Source organism: Drosophila albomicans, chromosome 3 (assembly GCF_009650485.2).
Source record: "Drosophila albomicans strain 15112-1751.03 chromosome 3, ASM965048v2, whole genome shotgun sequence".
Taxonomy (NCBI): domain Eukaryota; kingdom Metazoa; phylum Arthropoda; class Insecta; order Diptera; family Drosophilidae; genus Drosophila; species Drosophila albomicans.
Genome location: NC_047629.2, coordinates 25196188 through 25217428, shown reverse-complemented (window position 1 = coordinate 25217428; position 21241 = coordinate 25196188). Strand labels below are relative to the sequence as shown.

The window sequence follows — 21241 nt, the reverse complement described above, 5'->3', positions numbered from 1 at the left end:
ATTGGACTGCCATTGAATATAATTTAATATGCAAATTATTATAAATGCATCACTTGTAAAGTAATTTTCCATAACTGACAACTGCACAAAACTTAAACTGATTTTAAACAGCGGCTGGCAGCAAAACAACCGCAGCAACAACAAGAGCCGCATTAAAATGAACAAACAATCAAACGCACAAACAGACAAACAAACAAGCAAATAAAACAATTTCACATCTGAGTTCTGCTATACATATGTATGTATACGAGTACTACTATATATTTTATGCACTCTGTGAAAATTGTTTAAATAGCCTCGCCGAAAAGTTGACAAACTCTCCTCATCATCATCAGGGCGAGCATAGTTATGCATATTGTTTAAACGTGTTGACTTTGTTTAAGTGGCCATGAGGCCAAATGTGAAAGCGCATTTTAAATAGTTAATTAATATAAATTGTTTTAAAACTTGCCACTGCATAATTTTGCAACTTTCACACACCGGAAACTTCTTTCAAATGAAAATTCCCCAAACTAAATGCTCGTTCAAATTCTGAGTGTGTGTGAGTTCTTCCTCCTCCATCCCAATGGAGTGTATCATGTGATTAATTATGTTTTAAATGGATCTCATAATGTGAACTCTACGTCAAGTGGCTTTCAGTGGCAGAAAATGAACTGCACACGGAAATTTTTTGAAGCTTGTTGCATTTTAGGAAACATCAAAAAATTGTTGATAGAAATATTAAGGAATTAAGAAATTTATGCATTTGCAAAACTTGCCAAAAGTCAGAAAACTTTTTGTACATTGTTTTTTTTGCCTTCTTTTTGTGTGCGCTTTCATTTACATATCTTTAAAGTTGTAAATCTGTTAATCTGCCTTATGGTATTACATTCTATCTATACGCATAAAAAATAGGTCAATTTCTTTGCTGTTCACTTCGGTTGTTTCTCCCTCATTTTTGTTGGCACTGAACTTTTGTTTTTTTTTCGTCGTTTTTTTTTCTCATATTGTTTGCTTACAACTTTTGGCATTGTTTGTGTGCCAGGACACGCCCACACGCGCAGTGCAGCGCCCACTTGGCACGCGCCTTCCATTCTTTCAATTTTTATGTTGTTTTTGGTTTCGCTTTTTTTGCTTTTTGTTTAATGCGCCATGTGTTTGCGCTTTAATTGAATATAAATGTAAATTAATGATGCAAAAATAATTTTTGCTTGGAGGCTTTGCCCCCGTTTTTTTGTTGTTGTTGTTGTATGTGTTTATTTGTTTGATCGCTGCCTGGAAAAGTAGCCGGAGTTGTTGTTGTTATTGTTCCTGTTGCTGCCTTTCTTATTGTTGTTTGTAAACATTTTCATTTTGCGGCGTTTGTTGGCAACGCTTTTCAGATTTTCATTGGCAGTTAGCAGTTATGTAATTAATTTGCATTTAACTAAATTTGCATAAATAAATACACAATGCATTTAATCGTAAATGCTGCTGCTGCTGCTAAACACACACTATAAAAGAAGTGCCTTGCACCTAGCTGATTTGCATGCATATTCAGTGCGTGTGTGTGTGTTTGTGGGCGTGTTTTGTGAGAGTTGTATGACAAAAAGTATTGCATACTTTGAGGGGGCAGTAGTGGGAGATGTTTTGGGTTGCATTTCAATTGAACTTAACTACAAATTGTTTGGTTTGGTTGTACAGTAGATTGAACAAACAAGATTTACAATTAAGTACTTATGCATGTCATGGCTTTCATATATCGTTCATATAGAGTACAGTTACAGTTGTATTTGTAGTCGAGTCGTAAGAATAGTTTTGCTTAGCTTTGCGGTTTTATATAGTATATTACAAAATGATTTAGTCGTAACTTAAACTTGTTTCAAGTGTCGAGTGTCGAGTGTCGGAACTTAGCTCACAATCAAACAATGCTTTCTTTCACTTTTCGTTTGGTATCAAAAAATGCCTGTCATGTTATTACGTTGATGATGTCTTAATGGTCCGAAATGCTTGAAACTGGCTAAATGCTTAAACACTTGCTTGCTTTGACAGTTTGAGGTTGAAGGGAAGGAAGTTTAGGAATTCTTGGGTTTAAACTTGGCTCAAGTTGAGGTCTGCCTGCATCAGGAATGATTATGTTAAAAGTGAGGTTATAGCATTCATTTTAAACTGCGGTTAAACTCGGTGAAGTTTTCGGCAGCGGTTAGGTTAACGTATTGGAGGTGTCAGTTGTTGGTTTGCTTTAGCCAGCTTGGCATTTCGATACCACTTGCTATGTCTATCTTGTGTGTATGTGGGTAGCTTATGATCGAATGCCTTAAACGGTATTATCTATTATGCTTTACTTTAGTTTACGCTTTTTACTTTTTAGTTACTTTAATGTGGCTGTCATCTAGTTTGCTTAATATTTCATGTTTTTTTTCTTATTTTTTTGGGTTGGTTTTTTCTTTTCGGTCTGCTTTGATTCGGCATTAGTTTATGGGCTGTGGATTTATTTTGCTTCTGGGGGACATGTTCACATCTCTATATTTATTTATATATATATATATATATATATATATTGTATATATATGTATGCTATACCTATGTATGAGTATGCTGTATGTATTTTGTATTACATTTCATGCAGGAGTTATACACAAACATTGATGCTTCATTTTTTAATGCTATGATGTATGTATGTATGTAGTTTTGCTTTTGCTTATTTGTTTGATTGATTGATGTGTTGTGGTATGTATGTTCTTCTCTTCTTTTCTCCTCTGCTCACCAGTTAATCCATCTATTTATTTTCCTTTTGCTACTATGGCTAACGACAATGCTACTACTATTTTGGTTTCATTCACTTTTTTTGTTTTTTCCATTTGTTTTTTTTTTCATCTTCTACTAACGACACATTTAAATATTTGCAACTGCTCTACATTAAAATAGTTTTTTTTATATTTTTTATTTTTGTTGTATTTGCTTTTATCATATGCCATTCATTTTGTCACATTCCGCATACGCACCGTGAGCCAATAGGCTCAACCCAACCAAAAAAGTATGCTACACTTTTCACTCAATCGCAAAACTATTTGCTATAGTACTATATTGTTTTTATTCTTTAACCTATTTCATTATGCTCTCGTTTTTATTTTGATAGCTATGCATTTGCTTTTTATTGCTTTTACTTTTACGTTTATGTTATGTTTCATTCCATATATATGTATGTTTAGTTCTTTATAGGCTTTTGCTTTTTTTATTTCATATTTGGGAGTTTCCTATTTTTTTTGTTGCGCTTTTCTCAGGGTTTCGTTACGTTTCTTCTTTTTGAAAAAATTAAGGTACACACTAAAAATAGTTTAGGTTTTCCGTTCTCTCTTTCTTTTAGGTAGGTTCTGTGAGTTTTTTTTATACTTTTTACTTTTCATTCATTTTAGGTTGTGCTTTATAGTTTCTTCATTCAAAAAATAAAATGGAAATTTTCAATAAAGGGACCTTAATGGCTTAGTATCCTACTAACATGCTACGTTCTTATGTTCTGTGTCTGTGTTTGGTTTGTCTATGTCTGTGTGTGTGTGTTTGCCTTTTGTGCTACTTTGATAGACTTTACCTGGTCGTAAGACAAGTACAAGTAGAGATGCTTGTTTTAAGAGTAGCTTTGAGCTATAGACAAAAGACTTCTTGTTGGCATTGCGGCAGTATAAGGATATTAAGAAGCTTCCAGCGCCAGTTTGAAGTTGCAGTAAGCGAGCTAATTGGGTCAGTTTTTTTTCTCTTGCGTAAAAAAATATCTTATTAGTTGGCTCAGAACAATGCGTTAAAACTGACAAAGAAATGCTAGAGAAGAAAAAGCACTAAAAGGCAACATGCTGATACTAAGCAGGGTACAAGTGCCACAGCTAAAAGGATGGGAATAAATTACAAAGGCAATGCCATTTTATTATGTGTTTAATCAAAAGACAATGAAAACTTGAACAAGTAATATAAAATGGCTTAAGCTTTTGTTGCTCTTTAAATCGCATAACAACTTTTTGCTATTTTGCAATGAAAGATGAAATTTATAATTGAAGCAAAACTTTTAATTGATCCAAATGAATATAAATATTGAATTGATGAGCCAATGGCTTGAAACTTTTCGGAAATTGTGGCTAACTGAATTGCTTTTTTCTTTTTTGATAATTACAGAGATCTAATTGATAGATTGATGTGCTTCTAAAAGATTGAAAAAGAAGCTAGCAAATACTCTTAACATTTTTGTAGATACATTTGAAACATATTTAAATTGAGTAAAAGTAAATAGACACTGCTCTAAACAATTTAGTTGTTTCTTGTAGCTTTTCTCCACCATTTAACATTGCTTCAAATGGTCATCAAGAAATTTTTGGTAATTAAAGTTAACTGATTTATTTTTGTTTAATATTTAGAGTGATCTAATTGAGAGATTGATGTGGCTTCTAAGAGAGTGAAGTAAAGACTTATATACTTTTGAATGGATTTAAGGTATAGCGAAATTAAAGAAAAGTGAGCAAATACACTAAACACTTTAAGATACATTTGAAACATATTTAATGTTAATATATGTAAATAAGTAGCCTAAGCAATTCAGCAGCTCCAGCACAATTGTTTCTCGTAGCTTTTCTTCAGCATTTTACACCTCTGTTTAGGAGAAGCAAGTCGAGTAGCTGTTGCTGAAAGGCTTCAGAAAAGCCGCTCGCTTAGCATAACTTCATTGAAAACTTCTGGCATTTTTCACTCACACTCTCTCTACTTCTTGGCTGCTTGCCCTGTCTTTTCACTATTTTTGTTTAGCATCGCATTCTCTACAAATCCGCCAGTAAATCTTCTTTTCATTCCCATAGCACAAACGCTAAAATGTTCGCTAAATGTTTGCTAGAATGTGTGTTCGTGTGTGTGTATGTGTGTGTGTTGCTTGTTGCATTTTAAATGTAGTATATAGTTTCCTTTTACTTTTTGTTTAGCTTGAGTTTATACTTTTTTGTTCTTCGTCATGTTGTTGTTGTTGGTATGTTAGTTTCGCTTGTATTTTTTTCGTTTCGTTTTTTATGTTTATGTAGTTTTTTAAACTATTTTCTGACTTTTTGTCGTAGCTATCGCAAGTACATTTTCCAAAACCGTTTTTGTTTGCATTTAATTAAATTATATAGTATAATACTTTTACTTTATATCTTTTGTTTTTCGTTCTTGTATAGTGTAGATGTTTTCAGTTGTTGTGCAGAATGTTGTTCTTCTTGTTGTTGTTCTCCATTGTTACTTGCTCGTGAGTCTGTGTATGTGGGGAAAAAATCAAATATTTAATCGAAAATGCTGAAGAGTTGCCGCTTTTTGAGTGACTTTAATTATGTTCGATCCATATTGTATTCGATTTCTTTTCTTTCTTGTTGGCCAGAAGTTTAATTAAAATGCCAGACAAAAAACCAGCAACAACAGCAACAAGCGCAAAAAAATGGCAGGTTGCTATGATAAGGCCTCCCCAAAACAAAAAAATACTGAAGAATGAAAGGGAAAACGAAAATATAAAGAGTATAGGCCAAACTATGAAAACCTTTGCTTGTTGCTCGCTTTCCCGCTTTCATTTTCATTATTTCCATCATTTTTTCTTTTTTTTTTGGGTTTTTCCTAATTAGACACACTCATTGTTGTCGTCATTGGCGCTCTGTTTTCCTTTACTGGGTCAAAGCTTTGAAAGTGGAGGCAGGATTGCAGCTAGAAAGGGAATAAGGATCGGGGGGAGGGCAAAAGGTGGGTGGCGACACAAAGTGCCTTACTCGACGCCCATTAAAAAGTTGCTCGTCAAGTGGCCTGATGCAAAAACAAGAGAAAAAAACTAAAGTCAGCAGTATAAACCTCAAACACGTTGGCCCATATTTAACAGTCACGCCCCCAAGGCGCAGTCCTCGAGCTCTCTTCCCTCTTCTCTGCACAACAAACTTTCCTTTTGCGTTTATTTTTTCTGTGTTTCTAACAGGGCTAAAGTTCTTCTTTTTTTGTAGGTGTTTTGTATCTATATACTATTTGTGTATATGTGTGTGTGTGCGTGGGTGAGTGTGTGTGTGTTGGTTTGCGCAAATAGTTTTTAATTTGTGGCAAACTTTCTAACAGTTTGCGCAAATTTTTTCTCATTATTTTTTTTGCACGTTACGTTAAATATGGGGAATTTTTTGATTGTTTCAACTTTGCATTTGCCAACTTGTCACTAATCCATAGTTAATGCCAGTTAACAGCAGTTATCCTAAAAATATATACTATATATGATTTTTGTATAGATATATATATATATATATATATATATATATATCTTATATATTCTATACGCATGCAGCAATCGCTCTTATCTGATGTCATTTTGGTATAAAAATTGTAACTTTAGTTTTTTTTTTGCTTTTTTGAGGGGGTTTCATTTAATCGCTTTACGCTTTGCTTTATTTACGTTTGCTTTTATTTGTATTTTTATTTTTATTAATATTAGTTTTTGTTTTGCCATTGTATAAAATACTCACATTCACATTTACAACTACGAACCACGTAACTACTTATAGATGTATTGTATTGTATATATAGACTTTATAGTAATAGTTATGTATGTATATATATATATTTATTTATTTATATGTATGTTGTATGTTGTATGTATATCGTAATCGTATTTATGCATGTATATATGGTATATTTTTACTACTCTCGAGCAGAACTTGACGGCCCTCAACTCTCTCGTCTGGCTAGGAGTCATATCTGTGTGTACATACCTAACATATATATAGTAGTTGTGATCTCTCTATATATATGTTTATATACGATCTATATATACCTATTATACCTATGCCCATTCCAAATACCTAATCACACACCCTGTATAATGCTTAGCTCCTCTCTAGCACGCGAAATTATTTCGCCTGCAATTAACGCATCGTCATCGTCGTCGTTTTGCCTTATCGATTGCCTTATCAAGTAGAAAGTATTTACACCTTAGTTTCCTAGCATACATTTAGTTATGGCTACAGATCCATAGTTAGAAGATAAATAGTAAAAAGAGACAGAAATAGTAATAGAGAGTTAGTTTAACGATATAAATACATAAGAGTATAGTGAATGAAATGAGATAGAGAAAGGCAACACTTTGAGTGCAGAGAGCATTATATCGAGTCGAGTTTTGAATAGTAACTGAACATATATAAACCTAGTAGTAAATAATAGGAAGTTAAAGCGAGTATTTATAGCGATAAATCAACAAAAATATACAGTTTTGAGCTAGGTGTAGGCAATTTGCAATGAAATACTAACTAAACTGCGTTTTTCGATAGTTTCGATAGTAAATCTGTCACAACTCTAGAAAATATAGTTTACATTTATCGATATATCTATTAGCCGCCCATCCCTAGCAAACATAATTAATAGTATTTTTTAACGGAAATCTATACAGTATGGCAATCTCTTGCCGAAGTTCTTATCTGGCCTTCAACTCAATTGAAAACTATCGATAATTATCAATCGTATATCATTATCATCATCATCATAATCACACTCGCTAGAGAGTCGGGTAGTCTTGTAGGAGTTTGCCATTTCCGAATCAAAGAAACAAAGTAAAGGTCGCAAGTCTTTCCAAACATTAACTAAATAAATGTGTTACTTAGTTGCTTGTTTGCTCTTTTTGTTTTCTTTTCTTTTATATATGGACGTATATAATTTTTTTATATGCTGTAATTTATGTAGTTCTTCCTCTTTTTACGCTCCGAACTTAGTTCCTTTTAGTTTGCACGCACTACAAGTGACTAAACTTAACTGGGATTCGAGTATGTTTTCATGCTTTAGGTGTTTTCTTTATGATCTATATATGCTATGTGTATGCATTTTATGATGTATGTAAGTATGTTTATGTTTATGTGGTTTAGTTTTTATATGCCATCTTCTTGTTCTTCAACTAACTCGTCTCTTCCTTGCTCATTTTGCTCAAGTGATTTACTGAATTTCTTCAATTACGATTGTGTCTTGCAATGCCCAACAAAAATCATCAGACGTTCAAGCTTTACATGAGTCCAACCCTATATATAGATAATATATATTATAGACTATAATAAAACTATTATGTAGAAGGAATGACTGTACTAGTATTTAGTTATATATATATACTATATACTCGTAGTTGTCTATTTAATATGTACTCGTATATATATATTTTTGCATTCTTTTTTTTTTGCTTTTTCTTCTTAGTTTTTTGTTTTGTTTTGTATATCATATAACGACAACAACAACTAATTATTGCTTTTCGGTTTTAAAATGCGGTACGCGATAATTTTTTTTTTATTTTTTTCTGGCTTTTTTGTGTGTTATGTTTGCTTGTTTCTTACTTAAAATACGTTAGAAAAAAATCATTAATAATTTACTAAATACTAGAACAAAACAACAAAATGTGCGCGAAACTTGGCATAAATAAACAGGGAGAAACAGCAGGATATAGGACTGAGGGTCTGTTGGGGGTTCCTTCTAGCTTATTATGAATAATTAATAGTATTTTCATAGTGTTTTTTTTTCTTCTGTTTTTTGTCATTACATTTTCTGTACTGCTTTCATTTTTTTGTTTAGTTTTGTTTTGTTGTCTGTCTATTTTTTCTGTTTTTGTATTGTAGGATTAAGAGCTGCCATTTATAGTTAAAGAGTTGTAGTTGCCTTTTTACTGTTTTTTTTTTTATATATATGTAATGTAATGTAGTATGTATATAGTGTAGTTAGACGGTGGTGCTTGTGCCTGTGTTGCTGCTGCTGCTGCCGCTGCTTCCCTGTGCCGGTCCCGCTCCTCACGTCCTGAGCATTAGGAGCAGCCACCATGAGGAGGCACCCAGCCACAGCAGACAACTGGAGAGCTGTCCACAATTATTCTTGGTGGCACCACTTAGTCCACCATGGCCGTCGGTCGCCGAGCTGCGACTACTCCTCGCCGCACCCTCGATGATGTTGTTGTTGTCCAGCTCATGGAGCACCGGCAACTCGCTGAGATCCGCCGATGGCGAGGTGCGTTCCGTGATGGGCGCATAGAGACGCTTGGGCTTGCAGCGTTTGTGTTTCTTATACGTTTTGGTTACATTTATGCTGTAGCCTTCGAGAAACTCCGAGCCCTGCAAGAGAAGGAAATGGATAAACATTAGCGTTACGGTGGCTTCTAATAAATTACAACGTTAATTAAATACAAAAATACAGCACACAAAGTAGAAAGAACAAACGCAAGTAAGCGCGAGAGAGAGAGAGAGGAAATTAAAAAGCTTATTTATGTCTTTGATATTGTAATAGAACCCACTAAGTAGAGACGCAAAACTTTTCTCTTATGTATGTTCCCGCTAGTTATATTATTGCAAGCACTCTGAGAAATGCAATTTCCTTCACAGAGAGTCTCTCTCTCTTTGGCTTTGGCCTTGGCAAACTCATTAAAAATGAGCTAAATAATTTTAATTCGCATTAAGCTAGTTGACGCGATGATATCAGAGGCAGCTAAGTCATATATTTTACTTGGTTTTTAACATTATTTTGAAATATGTATATATAAATAAAGACAAACATATTTCATTAACTCTTCAACTGTCAAAATTCATTAAAATTTGTTAAAAAGCTAAGACAAAAATATAAATGCTAGATTTCCATAAATTTTTTGATAATTGCAGCTGCTTAAATTCTAGTCTAATAAAGCGATGAGCTGGACCACAAATTTTCGCCAAATTCTACGCTATTGCGACTTATTTATGATCCTCCTTCTAATGAGAATATTCAATTAAAACACGGTCGATTTCAAACTAAATTATGCCCAAGATAGATAGATAACATAGATGCAGCAGCAACACATTGCTGTATTGCGGTATACGATTGCCATGATTAAACATACTTTATGCTGTCTAGTCTAGGATCTCTCATCTACCTATTTCCAACGCCCCCCACCACGAACTGTTTGGCAAGGCGCAAATCCACAACACCTACAGAGAAATACCGAGCACAATAACTAAACAATGAAGCCATCAGATTCCTCGTCGTGTTGCCGTTTGCCGTTTGCCGTTTGCCGCTTCAGCTCTCGGGAAAATTTTGCGTTTTAATTACGCTGCATAAATTTGTGTTTATAAATAGGCAATGGCTCGCCCGCTCGTTCGCTCGCTTTGGGCAATGGGACTTGCTGCCTGCCTCCCGCTTTCCGTGGGGTTTGGGTTCGGTTTTTGCCATCTTTCCGGGCTGCGGTCAAATATTTTATGGCAGTCCAAAAAATCTAAATCTAGTCTGAATGTCTGCATTTGTGTGTTTTTGGGGGCGTTGCAGTCAGTCGGTCGGTCGGTGTGCGGGGGAGGTTTTCGAGAGCGACTTCATAACGAGTGTTTACTAATAATATTATGCAAATCGTGCGACGGGGGCCAACATTGAAATCAGGAATCAGGCAACGAGCGGTTCGTTTGTTTGCCGTTACCGTTACCGTTGTTGTTCTTGCTGTTGTTGTTGCTGTTGAATTTTTCAAAAGGCATTTTGTAAGCGTTTTGCGTCACCTTCTTCGTCCTGTTATGCCACTCTCATTCCTATTCCGAACAAAAAAATGTTGCGCAAATGCTTGACAGACATTTGCAGGTGGTGTTTGGACAGTTTATATAAGTTGAGGTTGTTGTCCTCTAATTGAAAAGGAATGTACGATGAGTGTGTTATAAAATTTTGCATTTTGTACATAAATTTAAAGCCTTAATTGGCAAAACTGTGCTTTAAGCCACGCATATCTCCCTCGCATACATATATCCTATAGATTCCTTTTGGGTTCCTGACTATGCTAATTAGCTGTTGCTGTTGCTGGGCGTTGATTTCTTTTTTGGGGGGACTGCGCATTTGCCAGCAGCTAGCTGGCTTTTTGATAAGTATGCTACACCTTTTTTTGTTTCTGTTGTTGTTCCTGTTTTATGCTAATTAGTGTTGCCTGGCAATGACAAAATGTTTCGCTTTATATTTCTTTTTCGAGCAGGTGCAACTTTGAAATGGGTTTTTCTGGTTAAAATATGCAGATTCATCATGTGTGTGTGTAGATTCCTTTTAGGGATTAGTAATGGATTTTGTTTTCGAATTGAATTTGAGTTACTGTGCTTGTGTGTGTGCTTAATAAAGGTTGAAATATAATATAATCTACAAAATTAATCGGTAGGCTTAAAGTAGAATAATTGGATTTAGTTTTAAGCACCCAGTTCATTGATTGATAGCCCAACACACAAAAGAAAAAAACTGCATTTAATTTCTATTCATATCACATCCTCTTTTTTGTTGCTTCGTGCATGCACTCCGGAAAGTCAGGAACTAGGCCTTCCAGCCCAACGGCTTCAACAAAATCCCTGCATTAAACTAATCAGCAACTTCTTTGGCAGCTCTTTTGCGTTTCAACTTCCTCTTTTTTTTGTTGTGTGTGAGAGATAGATTTATTTTAGTTTTTCCTGGCTTTTGTCAGTTTTGGTTAAATGGGCCAAGTTTTTTTCCCCCTTTTTTCCTGTAAAGGTGCTTTGTATGTTTTTTACAGTAGATTGAACGGCATTTACCTTTCAATCTGCTTCACATGTTTACTCATCATTTGGCTGAGAAACTATTTTTTTTGTCGCATGGCTTAACGATTCGTACGTTTTTTATTTTATGCATTCTCTGGCTGCTAATTTGGACGCCACTGCGAGGGTTTATAAATTCAATGGGCCTGTCACAGAGAGAGGAAGAGGGAAGCCATCAGATGCCTTGGGGCGAAACCTCGATGAATTATTGACTCGGCGGATGAGAAAAAGAAGACGAAACGGCACAAAAAAAAGAATATATAGACGACTTTGGGGGGTGGACGGAACTGAAGTGAAATGGCCAACAACATTTAACGCAACAGCACGGAAAATCGATGACAATTCAAGCGATGATAATTTTACTTGCCACCAGTCAGTGAGGCATTGGCATAAAAATGGCAACAATTTCCAACTTAAGCAATTTCCTACAATTTTCCAGCGACTAGAAGCATGCTCATATGGGAGCATTCATTCAGTGAGTCAGTCAGTCAGTCGAGTCAGTTAGTCAGCTAACATAGTTGGCCAGTTAAACTTTAAACCATTCGACGTGAATTAGTGTGGAGCCAGCCAAGGCAGCTGGGGCAGCTGGGCAGTGACTTGGTTTTAGTGTGTGACCCATTAGAATGATCGTTGTCGAAGTTGTACGTGCTCCGGCTGATATATGTGACCCGAATGGCTCTGGGTTCCCTTTTCCAGTTGCGGCTACAAGGCTTGAGCCTGTAAAGTAGCAAGAGAACGAGAGCGAGCGAGTCGGCCACCAACTGCAATTGATTGCACTTTATAACGTGCGGTTTCCGGTAGACATTACCCGCTTTGCTGCAGCCACATTATCCGGGCGCTCTCAGAGCGGAGTGAGTGAGAGTGAAAGAGTGAAGAGGGAAGCTCGATAACTGCTGGGCTTGGGATGCCCCTAATGTCTTTTGTCCCCCGTACTCTTCACAATGAATAAATGAGCACTTGTCTATGATCTCTCTCCCACTCTCTCTCTCACTCGCATTCATTCTCTCCTTGTAACTTCACATCTATCTATCTGGGTTTGGTGAGTGTGTGTATGTGTGTCTGTGTCTGTGTGTGGAGCATGATGGCCGCCTGATGGCATGATGTCGTTTACTCCGGCGTGTGGGCGACTCCCAAACCAAAATGGCAGCAAGAAAAATTATCCCAGATATTGTCTAGCAATTTAGCTGATTAAGCTGATGGATGTAAAGCAGCGCAAGAAGCGCAGGCAGCGAAATGTTGCCAGCGATTAGAGACTAGATAAAATAGAGACGACAAGAAAAGGGTTAATGCGATTTCAACTGTGACAGCAGCTTGCGTTGGTCAACCCGTTTAGCTACAGTTGTTGAACCTGTCTTTCACTTGCTCTTTTTCTGGCTATGCCAAATCTGGCATAAAGCTTGCTACGTTGTCGAGCAACGAAAGTGGATTAGAGAGCTTAGTTTCTTCCAACACTTAGTTGAAGGACTTAGATTTATGTGTGAAGTAGGTGTCACATTAAAATGTTATTTTTGCAATATATTTGCCATTTTTAAGAAGCATATTTTGCATAGATTTATTTAATACTATTCGTATAATGCATTTTACATCTTTAGCAATCGCATTTTAAAAGATTTTCATTGAAGTGTTGTCAATATTTGCAATATTTTTCCATCTTTAACAAATACATTTTTAATGATTTTTTACAACAGCAAATGCATTCATAAGAAGTCATTATTGATAAAGAGTAAATAGTGAATTGATTACAATGGAATTTATTCTGAATTCAATATCAGAAAAATATTCCGTAATAAATATAAGAAATGATGTAAATACTTTTATGTCAAAAATTATTTACTGAAAATTTAATAGAGGGGAATTTTCTCTTGACTTATTTGTTATTCGTTTGAATACAATTAAATTTTCTGTGAATTCAAATTGAACTATCCTGAGATAAATATTTTACAAATTCTTTTACTTGAAACAATTTAAACTGAAAATAAAGTTGTTGTAATTTTTTTAGAATTCTGTGGTACATAGTCTTGCAGCTATTCACATCAACTTAATCGCCTTTGCTTAGAGAGCAACTGCGCTTCGTTCTTCGAAAATCTAGACTCACTCACAAGTACCTGGAATGCTTTATGCTCTGCCCTTTTACATTCAAACGGTCTATCGTTTTTTTTTTTTTGCTCTCACTCTGTCGTGTGTTATTTTTCGACTTTCACTTGGGCAGGAGAGTAGAGTTATCGTGAGCATAAATCGAAGTTGCTTACTCACCGGCACCACATGGTTCTTGGCTCCCCAGCAGATGGGCTTAAAGCTGCCTTTGCGTGTTGCCTCTTGAAATTCGCCAAATTGATTTTCCCAATCGTAGGATATCAGACGTGCCTCCAGAGTCATGCCAGCCAATTCGGGCGGTGATGAAATCAGCACGGGATTTGAGTCGCTGCAAAGAGCAAGAACAAAAAGAAGAAGAAGACAGAAGTGAAAAGAGAGTCAAAATAACATTATTAACTTTATTATTATTGTCAACTTTGATTAGGACTTAAAATTTATTACAGCCCCAAAAGGCGCTTTGCCAGCAGATTTTCAAGTTCTTTTGCGCCGCCCGAGGGTGGCAAAAGAGGGAGGAAAAGTGTAGGCAGAGGGGGTTTTTCAGTAAGTTGGTAAGTCGCTTGCAGATTTGCGCCGGGATTGCGATAGAGACTGAAATGGGACTGAAGACAGGCGACAGAGACAGAGACGGTCGACGAAAAACTTGAGCTAATTAATCTTTTAGATTTTCATTTGTGACGCGTCAAATACGTTACTTTTTGGTATGCCAAGGGTGACGGCGGCCAAACGAAATAAAAACCACACCGCGCACCGCACATCGCACTTCGCACACGAATAAGGCAAAGAAGGAAGCAGACAAAGCAGCAGCAACCAGGAACAGCAGCAGGCAAAAACCCAACAAATGGGCCAAAAGTGTAAAACCTCAAAGCAGTTGGCTGACTGTGGCAATCAGTGGCGTTGTGGGAATAACTTTAAAAAGGGGCGACGACGACGACGACCAACCAAAAGTAACCACAAATGTTTGCAGAAGGTGCTATGACTAATGAGTTGACTTAGCAAATCATTTTCCTCTTTTTCTCTCTATATATATGTGTGTGTGTGTGTGTGGAGGGAATTATGTTGTATTTTGTTATGCAACTGTAACAACCCTCTAAATAAAATGTAAGCGAGTGTGAGCTTATATTATTTGTTTATCCCTTTTTTTGTGTGCTTCGTTTTTGATTAATTTATAATTCATCTTGTTTAATTCTTGCATTTATCATGCTTATGCGAGTCTTTAGATGTTTTTCATTTGCATTGTCAGCTTGCTTTCTGCTGTTGTTGCTGCAACTCTTGGCTTTCTTGTTTGGGGACATGATTGTTGAATTTTTAACATCTTCATTCCTTATCTGTAGTTTCATTATTTTGCTTTTTATTTAAATGAAATGCCGCTCTTCCTTCGTTTTAATTTAATTTTGCAATCTTGTTAACTGCTATTATAAATATTTATTTGTTTGAATCAATTATAGTGTCATTGCTTTCCGCATTCAATAAATTCTTAATGTGGTATTTAAATTACTCTTCACTTATTGAACTTTTTCTGTTCAACATAAATTTTTCATTGAGCTATGATATTTTCAACATTAATTTATTATGGAAGTTGCATGTTTTAAATTTCAGTAGTTAATTAGTGCATATTTTACTTATAAGCGTTTTAAATGTCAATCATTTTCTTTAGCTTATTCGCGTTCGATTTCCTACCATAAAATTGCCGAATTTAGTCAAAGTATTTAAAGAACTCAACATTAATTTATTATGGAAGTTGTTGGTTTTTAATTTCCGTCATTTGTATAAATTTTTCTTCCACTTCGCAAAGCTTAAGTGGAGATAATTTCCTCTACTTTATTCGTTTTTAAAAACATACTGTCTATACCCTAGCATTTTTAATTTCCTGATATAAAAAAGCTGAATTTAGCAAAGTATTTCTATTCACTTGTTACATTTTGTTGTAGTTACGATATTTTCCACATTAATTTAATGCTGAAGTTCTTTGTTTTTAGTTTTCTCAATATGTGCTTGCTTTAAATTGCCTATAATTTCATCTAGCTTATTTGCCGATAAAATTGTACTATACCCCAGAACAATTTTGATTTCCCCGCTATAAAATAGCCAAATAGTTGACCGCTACGCCTCTGCAACGTTCGCGCAATATAAATTCATTCATTTCATTCATTCATTCATTCCGACCATTCATTCATTGCGCCTCGTTTCGTTTCGTTAGCGCGCTGCTCTATGATTGCCTTCCTGCTTTCCCTCCCACGAAAAAAAAGCACTGCACTCTTCTCATTCCACATTTCAAGCTATAGACATCTTTGCCGCCCTTACAATTAGGCTAATTAATTTTGTTCTTTGCCCGGCATTACGAAAAATGTTGCTTTAATTTTCTAGCACACCCACACACCCACACACACGGACACACCAATACACCAACACACAGACGGAGCCGCAACAGTAAAACATTCTGGCAAACGCACATTTTCTTTGTTGTTCCTGTTTCCTGTTTTGACTTTCTCGCTCTGTGTGTTTGTGTGTGTGTGCGTCCGAATCCTTTGCAAGCCGCAAACAAATCTCTTTTAATTAATTTATGATTCCACTCAATCCGCATCGAGGGTTGTCTGATATCACAGCGTGTTCGCTCTTGGATGCGAGTTGGGTTCGGTTGGGGGTAAGTGGCTGCTGTCGATGTTGCTGCTGCTGCAGCGCCGCAACAATTTGCGGTTGGCAACACGAAAAATATTAATGTCTGTGGATTGATTGCAACCACCCCCAAACAAAACCACCCACAAAACTAAAAACTGGCCACTTGTACGAATGCCATGTCCCTGGGATTGTGTGTGGTCCATTGTGCACAATACTATACACCGCAGTGTAATAATAATAATATATAAAATAAAATATTGCATTCATTCCATATGTCCGAACTTGTGTGTGTGTTCGTGTGTGTGTCCTGTGTACCGTGTCGCGCTTCCTGTGACTTGCATACTTGTATCTTTGACATGCATCTACCCCCGGTCGATGTTCACTGTTCGCTGCTGCTGTTTGCGGTTTATTGAGCGTACCATCGAGCTCGACGCGTTGCTAATATATCCGGGCACCGCGTGACCGTAACCATAAGCGGAACCCCAAACCACGCCCCCCTTCTACACTGCCATAATAAATATAAATGCAGTGGAAACGCACACAGCTGTTGCTAATGTTAAAAGGCACAAACAGAGCACAGCAGAGCAACAACATAGATTATACTGATCCTCCTCCCGCATCATCAATCGCAATCTCGATGCTGCTGCTGCTGCGGCTGCTGCTGCCACCACGACGCTTTAGTCTTATCGCTGTTGACTTCATTGGCACTCAGTATAATTAAAATTATGAGCCACTGCTGCTGTTGCTGTTGTGAGTCTACTTTGGTTTGGCATTGTTGATTATAAAATCCAATGGCTGCCGCACACGTCACAATGCACAACATCCAACCTCTGAAATGCGCACAGAATTTCATTTTTGGCAGCGCAAGGGGCAAGGGCAAGAGCCTGCAGGGCAAATAGGGTCTAAGCCTGCAACAGAAACAGCAACCAGCGCAAAAGGGTGCCAGGACAACGGGTAATAGCAATGGGCAATGGGCATTGGCAACTTCCAACTGCAACTGCAACTGGCAACTGGCAACTGGCAACCTGCAACTGCAACTGCAATGCGCTTTGCAATGGGGTTTATTTATGTAGCGTTATGACGGCTGCGATTTTCCTACTGTGCACAGTTATGTTTCGTGTGTGTGTGTGTGTGTGTGTGTGTGCGCTTGGAGTGAAATTCAATTTTGAACTGGCATTGCAATTGCAATTGGCAGAAACAGCGCCAGCAATGGCTAAAAGCAAATGGCCATGTTGATGACAAATGAAAACTAAAATTGCACAAATAGCCAACTGCCATTGGCCGAACTACGAACTACGAAATGGATATAAATGCTCTCGCTCTCTCTCTTTCACTCATGCATTTTCGAGTGCACAACGATTAAAAGCAGTTAAGACAACGGCCATGAATGATAATGCGGTAATAATTGAAAACTACGCCTAAGACAGGCTGCATTCAAAACGACATCGATGATTTATCTTTGCCATTCGCTCAAATTGCATTTCGATAAACTGATTAGATGCGAAAACGCACTGAGACAAATAACTGTCTCGAATCACTGAATCACAGTTTAGTTAAATTAAGATGAACTCAAATGCGCACAATAATTTATTGTTTGTATGTTGCAAGTTCATTCAAATGAATTCGAAGAAATTTATTTTAATACTTTTCACACTCTTTCGACAATTGTCCTTAATTAAAAAACAAATTTAACAGCCTGAAAAGACTCGTTTATAAGTTGATTATTTTGCTTTTGTTTTTTTTTGCCTGCTCATAAGATATGCTGTAATTTAATTGAACTGTCGCTCACTTTAAGCTATTTTTGAAACAAAAAAAAATTCTTTAAGTATAATTGCCTCATTCTCTGTGCTGGAATGGGATAAATGACCAGCAGACTAAAAATTCCAACCACGTGCTGTCAAGCAATTTGATATCCTTTGCCATTTACAGATAAAAAACAAAAAGAAAAGGAAGCGAAACGTGGAAGGGAAAGAAAAACGCATCAATCGATGATGAAAGTTGGTTGTATAATGAACGAAAGAAAATGTAAAACAAGAAGTCATAAAGTAATAAAGGATATCAAGCAGGATATCGACGCCTTAATGAGCTCCTTCAGTATGCTATAGAGTAGGTAAACGTTGTAGCGGGAACGAGAAGGAGGACAACGAAAAACAACGGCACATAAAGAACGATATCTTTATCAGTTAAGGGCCTTAAACAATTAACAAACAACAAGAACAACAACTATATAATGAGGCCAATTTGCGTAACAGCAGCAGCGAGAACCGAGTGATAAAGAGTGCAAAGGAGAGAGTGAGAAAGAGGGAGAGAGAAAGAGTGGGAGAAAGAGGCAAAATGAAGCACACAACTTGAATAATTACTTTGATTTTAACGCTCGGTCGTTTTTACGTTTTTTTTGTTGCTGCGTATTTTCAACAAATGAAAAACGCACGCATTTCCCACACACACATGAGCGTACAATTAAAATTAATTTTCGGTGCGATGGCAAGTGCGTAAATTGTAAAAACCACTATCACATTATTTGGAGCGTGGAAAAAATGAAGCCGCACGGCACAAAATCAGGCAACAAAACCCCAAACGTAAAACGTAAATTAAGCCAATAACAGTTGGGTCGCCTGCCCGTGTGCGTGTGAGTGTGTGTGTGTAACGGGGTGATTGCATGGGGCGTATGATCAATGAAGCCCAACCAGTAGCTGGTCAGTTCGGTGTTCGCCATGCGAACAGCCGGACAACAAGAGGCTCCTGTGAGCCGCCTGCATTGTGCTTTATGTCCTTGGGCCTCGGCTTGGGCTTGGGCTTTCGCTGTGTTTGGGGCTGTGTGCAGGACGCACGCTAACGACTTCAATGAGTTTTGCATGACGATGACGACGTTGACGATGAGCACAACATTGCCTGTCCTCCGTTGCATGCCATGTCCTGGGCACTGCCCTATCCTGTGCTCCTTTTACCTTCCTGCCTTGCAGCTACCCCATAACTCGTCCATTTGAGCTGGCTGTTACCCTCGTTACTCTGTCTGAGTGTATGTCGGTGTGTGTGTGTGTGTGTGTGTGTGTGTGTGTGTGTGTGTGAGGAGCTGGTCAATTGAGCCACAGTTGAACTGCAAACAATTTTTGGGGACGGGGCGACGAGACACGAGACTATTGCCTGCTCAATCCGCAATCCGCAATCTCAATCAAGACTCGACTGCTGCGTCATTGTTGCATTTTGGGCTAGTCGCAAAATCCGTGCGTATCAAATTAAATTGAATCTCTAGCCATAATAATCAAGTTCAACGACGACGACCAAAAGGTTGTCATGGCAAGTAGCTTATAATTACATTAGTAGCGCACCGCATTTGATCCACCTTTGCATCATTAGCTTATCATTCAGGACACGGTCAAGTGTTGGTCAAATTGCACATAAAGGAAACAGTAAGTCATTTTTGGCATGGGTTATTCTAAGGGCTGGTAAATGTGCATCGAATTGCTTGAATTATAATTCGATTCGAAGACATCATAGCGAATATTATTAATTTTGTTAATGGCGTACAAAATTTTATATTCTTCCTTATTTTGCCTGGAAATTGTTTATTTGGTATATTTTGTATGCTATTGTATATCTGAAATATTGTTATTCGAAATATACTTTTAATATAGATGTTATATTTTTACTATTATGGTATATCGCCATACGAAATATACTATTAAAATATGCTAGAACATTTTAGTATATTTGCAGTATATGTATATGGTATATTTAAACGGTACTTCATAGTATTTCTCATTTGTTAATTATTTTATTTTTTCCAACAGTTTGCAATGCTTGTCATTTATCTTGAAAACTGATTTTACCGTCAAATTGTCATAATTTCCTCACCACCTTAAAGTACTGTATTTATTTATTTACTAAATTGTCTCGCAATCAATTGCCGTTCAACAGTTTTGCATTGAAAATTCAAAAATCTAATTGTAATCCTCGCATTGGACTCAGTCTATTGTGGTGTTGTCTAGTTTTTGTCATTGTTTAATTAAACTTGAAGCGCACAAGCGGTTTTGTGGTCGATCTAATGCCAGAGAGTCGTACCCAAAAATGCAAGACCCGCTTCCCCTCTCATCGGAACCTAGGTACCTTTCGTATTGTGTTGTAGTTGCAAAACAACTATGGCAATTTCATTATTACCATTGTTGTCGTTGTTGTTGTTGCTGCTGCTGCTGTTGGGTTTTCATTATGAATTTTAATCCTCATATCGCATTCGCACTTACGGTTCAGGCTCGAACCGACCCAGAGGCTGACTCTGACACCCGCTCGCCGCTCGTCGTTCGCCTCTCGGAATCGAACCGAACCCCGAACCATTAAGCGCTACAAAATTGCAGTAGCCATAATAACTGACCAACAACGATGACTACAATAGCAACACAACGCTGCAAGCCATTGTATAAAGCAAACAACAACAAACGCGTGAAACAACAACAGCAACAACAACAACAACTTGCAGACCGAGCCATAACGACAGACAATTGCAAATGACTTTATCAATTCATGTCGATTTTCGGTACACTCAGTTCAACTTGTGTGTGAGTGGGAGTTGTGTTGGGGTGGTGGGGTTGTGGCTGAGGACGAGTCAAGTGTACATTGTATGACCGTGTCAGGACAAAAAGCCAGAGTATATGCCGGGGCCTCACAATCACTTACAACAGCAACAGCAACAACGACAATAACAACAACAACACGACAAACAATGACAACGACAACAATAAAGGATGAGAGTGCAATGAAGGCGATGATGTTGCTGTGTGCACGGGGGGGAAATGAAGAGGAAAACCGCTGAAATGTAACCGAGAGATATATATCGATGGGAGCCGCCCACTATATAAGATCATCTAATGTGGAAGCACTTAAGAGCCCATGAAAAGATCTTGTGGTCAAGTGGCAGGCCATTATACACTGCACAAAATGCGCAGAGAAGCTTAAAGCTTAGTCGTAGTTTCAATAGAGATTTGCAGACAGCGTAAAGTGCACTGAAACTAATGCATTTTGTTTGTAGTAAGTTGCAGTAATTA

At 37.1% G+C, this 21241-nt stretch overlaps 1 protein-coding gene and 1 long non-coding RNA gene across 3 annotated transcripts in view; one reads left to right on the top strand and one right to left on the bottom strand.

The window, feature by feature from the left end:
• Positions 1-21241, top strand: part of LOC127565771 (uncharacterized) — a 37967-nt gene that overhangs the window by 7159 nt on the left and 9567 nt on the right. The gene's annotated exons all lie outside the window — the stretch shown is intronic.
• Positions 8595-21241, bottom strand: part of LOC117572458 (MOXD1 homolog 2) — a 137950-nt gene continuing 125303 nt past the window's right edge. For both annotated transcript variants that reach the window (XM_034255292.2, XM_034255293.2), the window contains 2 exons: positions 13746-13914; positions 8595-9065 (listed from right to left, as the gene is read on the bottom strand). In XM_034255292.2, coding sequence (XP_034111183.1) covers positions 8748-9065; positions 13746-13914 — 487 coding nt within the window. In that variant the 3' untranslated portion in view covers positions 8595-8747. The remainder of the gene's footprint in view (positions 9066-13745; positions 13915-21241) is intronic.